Source organism: Triticum urartu, chromosome 6A, assembly GCF_056163025.1.
Source record: "Triticum urartu cultivar PI428250 chromosome 6A, HENAU_Tu73, whole genome shotgun sequence".
Classification (NCBI taxonomy): domain Eukaryota; kingdom Viridiplantae; phylum Streptophyta; class Magnoliopsida; order Poales; family Poaceae; genus Triticum; species Triticum urartu.
Window position 1 is genome coordinate 596,986,799 of NC_141878.1, and position 5,831 is coordinate 596,992,629.

General features: G+C 47.4%; 1 protein-coding gene across 1 annotated transcript; it reads left to right on the forward strand.

Annotated features, from left to right (window-relative positions):
* Positions 1–307: 307 nt before the first annotated feature.
* Positions 308–5,458, forward strand: LOC147966971 (uncharacterized). Its single transcript, XM_087530995.1, has 9 exons — positions 308–372; positions 1,645–1,813; positions 2,769–3,287; positions 3,371–3,526; positions 3,587–3,622; positions 3,746–3,835; positions 3,917–3,981; positions 4,498–4,954; positions 5,384–5,458. Exons 1-9 carry the CDS (start codon positions 308–310, stop codon positions 5,456–5,458), a joined length of 1,632 nt encoding a protein of 543 aa, XP_087387121.1.
* The last annotated feature ends 373 nt before the right edge of the window (positions 5,459–5,831 follow it).

A 5,831-nucleotide genomic window follows, 5' to 3' on the forward strand; every position in this document is an offset into this window, starting at 1 on the left:
TATGCGGACTGGGTCCGTATTCTGAGGATTGTCCTCACTGCTGCACAGAAGGCTTATGTCTTTGATGCACCGCTCGGTGAGCAAACCCTATGGCTTTGTCTGAAGATGTTATGAACATCTGGCAGACAAGAAAAGATAACTACTCGATAGTTCACTGCGCCATGCTTTACGGCTTAGAACCGAGGCTCAAAAGATGTTTTGAGCACCATGGAGCATATGAGATGTTCCAAGAGCTGAAAAGTAGATTTTTCAAGCTCACACCCGGGTTGAGAGGTATGACACCTTCGACAAGTTCTATAGCTGCAAGATGGAGGAGAACGGCTCCGTTAGTGAGCATGTACTCAGAACGTTTGTGTACTTCAATCACTTGAAGTAAGTGGGAGTTAGACTTCCGAATAAAGTGGTGATTGATAGAATTCTCTAGTCACTATCGCTAAAATACTAGATCTTTGTGATGAACTATAAACAAGCAAAGGATAGAGACGATCCCTAAGCTATTCGCAATGCTTCAGGCCGCGGATATGGAAATCAAAAAGGGAGCATCAAGTGTTGATGGTTAATAAGACCACTAGTTTCATGAAGGGCAAGGGAAAGAAAGGGAACTTCAAGAAGAACGGCAAAACAGTTGCTGCTCCCGCGAAGAAACCCAAGGTTAAACCCAAACCCGGGACTTAGTGCTCCCATTGCAAGGGGAAATATCACTGGGAGTGGAACTTCCCTAAAGTAACTGGCAGATAAGAAGACTGGCAATGTCAACACAGATATATTTCATATACATGTTATTGATGTGTACCTTACTAGTACTCATAAGAGCACCGGGGTATTTGATACTGGTTCTGTCGTGGATTTGTCACGACAGATGTCCTAGCAGAAGGACTTAGTCGCAGGGCCATCGCATCTAGGAAGCAAGAAGGGGTTAATCGGGACAAAGGACACGGGGGTTTATACTGGTTCGTCCCCTTACGATGAAGGTAAAAGCCTAGTCCAGTTGGGGGTGTTTATTTGAGGTTTCGATGACCAGGGAGCGAATCCGCTTAACCTAGCCCTCGAATTGATGATACTTGCCCTAAGCCGCCGCTGGGCTGCCCCCCTTATATACTCGAGTCAACACCAGGCGGCTCACAGAGTCCCGGCCGGCTCATAAACAGTATCCGGCTCGGTGTCTAGTTAATCTTTCCTTACAATACAAGTCATGCCTTCACGGCGGGTTATCACTATGGGCCTTAAGTCGCCATTGGGCTTTGGGCCCTTATTTGAACCACCATCTTTAGAATGTAACCTGGGCTTCCTGTAATGACTCGTCCGGTGTAACCCGGCCCCTCCTGGGCGGGTTACACCAATAGTTATATCCCCAACATTAGGCCCCAGATTGATTTGAACCGGTTCATGTCAATCATCAATGCTTCAGAAAATCTTCCGCCTTATCTGCACAAAGAAAATTATAACCCGCCATGACATCCGTTTCTGGATCCATGATAACCCGCCGTGAGGTCATCTTGTTTAATTAATGTCCCGCTTTGCTGTATCTCAACAGATCCTTATCTTTAATGACCATTCCAGAAATCGGGGCGTCCGGCTAGTTGGATAATCATTTTGTAACCTCCTCGTTTCTTGCGCTCTCTTTAACTCCTTCCTTATAAATAGGCAAGACCAGGTCTCATTCTTCTTCTCCTCGTCTTCTTCCTCTCGCCCCCTCTGTCGCCCGAGCTCCACTGCCGCCGCCGCGCTCCTTGTCTTCCTCGACCCCGACCGCTGCATCAACCTGAGCTTGTCCAGAGATACAGCGGCGACTCTTCGCAAGAACCTCGACGCTGTAAGTCCCTACTTTCTCTCCTCTTAGATCCGCATTAGGGTTTCGTCGAGTTCGTCGGTGTTCTTTCCGTTCGTCACGAACCCCTCTCCGTTCCTTCACCGTAGCCTCTTTTGATCCACGGAGAGCACAAAATCCTCGTACTTATAGTTTCGCATCCATTTTACATGCTTATAGATCCAACTGACTTGTATAAAACTTGTTTAGAACTGGCAAGCTCCTCTGTTCTTCGTTTTTAGGTCTCAAATGTTTTCCTTTCCGGGCCACCGTTTGATCCAAAATTCTAGCTGCAACTTACAAAACCTGTTTATGCAACACTTAGACAAAATTTGTTAGATCCACTTTGCTACGGCGGCTCATGCTACCAGATTTTAACCTGTAAATCTTGAATAGATATCCCTGACCGCTCGCGGCAGTTTTTAATAACCTTCACCGCTTACGGCGGCTTAATTAATCCGCCATGATTGCCTGTATGCAATTAGCCCTCTTTAAGCCGCCATTTCGAATATGCATCTTACGTCTTGTCCCGGCTTAAATTTAAACCGGAATTCATTTTCTGTCATAGGCTATCATCATGCCGCCCAAAGCAGCCAAAGCTTCTATCACTTGCAACTGGGTTCGGTCCATCGTTACGGACACCATTCTTGACAATTTTGTTAAGCATGGCTATTTGCCGAAGAAGGATTTGATGTCTTATCGTGCTCCTGACCCATCCGAAGAGAAACCTCAACCTAAGGAGGGAGAGGTTGTAGTTTTTAGTGATCACATGACCCGGGGCTCTGCACCGCCCGGCTCAAAGTTCTTCAGAGATGTGTTACACTTCTTCGACCTCTGACCTCAAGATATTGGGCCCAATTCTGTGTCAAATATCTGCAATTTCCAAGTATTTTGCGAGGTTTACTTGGGAGAGGATCCCAACTTGCTACTCTTCCGAGAACTGTTTTATTTAAACCGCCAGAATGAGCGCGCCAATGGGCCCAGCCTGGAACTTGGTGGTATCTCAATTCAACGGCGCAGGGATTGCCTTTTCCCCTATCCTGAACCGCCAAGCCACCCCAAGGATTGGAATCAGACGTGGTTCTACTATCAAGACACCTCTCCGGCTGATGAGCATCCTCTACCCGGCTTTCGTGCTCTCCGTCTTGAGTCCAACCATCCTTTGCCAGACAAGTTATCCACTGCTAAACGTCAGAAACACGTTCCGACTCTGAAGAAGATCAGAGCTCTTTTGGGGAACGGCCTGACTGGTGTAGATCTGGCCCGGATGTGGGTATCCTGGCAGGTTATTCCTCTGAGCCACCGTCCCAAGTTGATGTGTGACTACACTGGTGATAAGGATGATCCTCTGCGCCATAGCTCTGATGATTTACCTGATGATATGGTGGATGAGATCACCAAGTCCCTTCTGAACGAGAGCTTAGCAGACTGCGGCACCGTCGGCTTAGCTCCGTTTTGCAAAACTAACCCGGCCGCTGCTGTAAGCCGCCTTTCTTAAATTTCTTTACTTTTACCTTTGATAATCTTTGTCGTTTACTCAAAATCTGTCATTGCCATTCACAGGCTACTGACGCCTTTTGGAAGGCTAAGTATGATCATGAGGCCGCTAAGCAGGCCAGGAAAACCAAGAAGACCGTCCGAAAAAATGCCGCCCGGAAAAAAGGAAACAAGACCAGCACCTCAGACATGTTTCAACTGGATGATTCTTCTGAGTCGGAGGTAGCCCTTGACTCCCTTGGCTCGTTTTTTAACTATCTTATTGACACTGACTGTCAGCAGGAGGACACGGGGAACAGCCAAGGCACAGCTGAAGAGGTAACTATTGCTTCTTCTGACTCTGAGACCTTGCCAAGACAGAAAATCCGAAGTGTAACCCGGAAAGTAAGACTCTCACATCCTTTAGCTTACCTCGATCCTCAATTTCTTTTGAAGCAACAGATGTACGAAAGCCGGAGGCAGACCCGGACGAGCAAAGATGCAGAGATCTCCTTCGGTTTTCCGGATGCAACAAGGAAGCGCCGGACCGAGGTTTCCTCCGATTTATGTTTATCTTACCCTCTGGCGGGTCTCATTCGTCAACCGCTCAACTCTTCCGACTCCAATTACCAGGAAACTTCCCCTTCCTCTGGCGAGTCAATGCAATCGAGCCTTCCGGCCTTCAAGACTGCTCCGGGGTACCAATAGCTTACTTAGGGCCTGTTCTGATGTCCTCCAGCTCCACGCTTCAAAAACTTCTCAGATGAATTTGTCCCGAACGGATTTAGCCTGAGAAGCTGGAAACGAGAAGCTGAGCGATCCCATAGTGCAAAAATGAGAAGCAAGGCCAGCCCAGCTCCACCGAATCGTGAAGCGTGGAGTTCGCTCAAATTACAGCGAGCTGCCACCGCCAAGTATACCGCTTCGCTCCTCCCCCTCGAAAAGAAACAGAACCGAGCGAATCGTTATGTGAATCTCTTGCTCGAACAGGTACCCCTTCCTAATTGGCTGCATCCAGCCAGCCTAGTCTATGCCTATCAGGCCACAGCCCTCCTAGCTGGGCTGCAATGTTGCGAGAAGCTGAGAACGCTTCCGAACGGTTTGCAATCGCTAGGTGAAGTGAGAAGTTGGATTCAGAAGCTGAATCTGTGGAGTTGAGGGAGTTGGGAGAGTTTCAGAATAGGCCCTTAATCTTGTATTTATTTCACTTGAAGCGGACAAGCCAAACTCAGCAAGAGGGCCACGAAGAACCCTCCGGCCGAAGAACCGGATAGGACTGAGCCGGAGGCTGAGGTATCCATACTTGAGTCCTCCGCTCCTGAATCGCAGCCCCAACAAACTCCAGCTTCACCAACACCAACCGCTGACCCGCCGGCCCAGCCAACCACCACCAGCTCCAGAGACCCGGACACTCCAAACCCGGCAAGCACAACTGCTCCAGATGTCGATGTGGAGATCATCAAGACTAGCTACGTTGAGCCGGGGAGGCCAACTGTACTGGCCAAGTGTTCAGCCAAAGGAGAGCTGCTGGAACGCCAAAAGGCCAAGCTGAGTGTTACTGATTACACTCAGCTAAGCATTAATGAAGCTTTCTCCGGCTTAATGAACCAAATACAGAGCAGCCGGGACGCCGAAATTGACATTGTGAAGCATATCTGTCAAAAATCTGAGGTACTAATCTTGTTCATATTCATTCTCTCTTACCATACTAGCCCCCAAGTCTATTGCTTATGATCAATATGCTGTAGACTTTCAGAAACATTTTGGTAAGGTTAGCCACATAGTTAAAAAATAATGATAAGGACTCCGGTTACTGCTTAGTCCCCAAGTGGCGGGTTAATCAATGTGATTAAGCCGGCTCTTCATCTGGTTTACAAAAAAGACCTAAAAACTTTAAACAACAATATGCATTAGCCCCCAAGTGCCAAGCTGCTTTGCTTTGCAAAGTACTTGGGACTTAGAATGATAAACTGCCACCATAAATAATAAATTTCTTTAGCATACATTAGCCCCCAAGTGCTAAGTATCTTTGCTTGTAAAGTACTTGGGACCTAATTCATACCTTATAATGACCCGAATTTTGACCCGGTTTTTGTACAGGCCATCACATGTCATCTTGAGTCGGAGATTGCTGACCTGAAAAGCCGCATAGAAGCACAAGAACTAGAAACCTAGAAAGCCAACTCTAAATTCGAGTTTAGCATCGCTGAACAAGAAAAGTTAATAAAGGGCTTTGCTGCGGAAAAGAAAACTTGGGCAGACGAGAAGGCCGCCTTAACCACACGGGCCGAAGCAGCTGAAACGGCTCTTGCAGAGACGACAACTGAACTTACCGGCTTAAAACACCACATCTCACAGATGGTCGCCGCGATCTTCGGTAAGCCGTCGTGTAAACACTAGGCTGTATAAATTTTCCTGATAAACATTATTATTATTGTCAACTAACCTGAACTTATAATGCAAGCCCAAGAAGCTCCAAATTAAATCAGAGCATGCTGATTAAGCTCAAGGCGGTTTACACCCTGACGGAACAATTGTATGCCGGCTC

Excerpts from the sequence above, each read along its gene's own strand:
- LOC147966971 (XM_087530995.1), top strand. The coding sequence starts at position 308 with ATGGAGGAGAACGGCTCCGTTAGTGAGCATGTACTCAGAACGTTTGTG. Across the intron at positions 1,814-2,768 it reads TTCGCAAGAACCTCGACGCT|AATGAGCGCGCCAATGGGCC; the intron begins GTAAGTCCCTAC and ends TTAAACCGCCAG. Across the intron at positions 3,527-3,586 it reads ATGATTCTTCTGAGTCGGAG|GAGGACACGGGGAACAGCCA; the intron begins GTAGCCCTTGAC and ends GACTGTCAGCAG.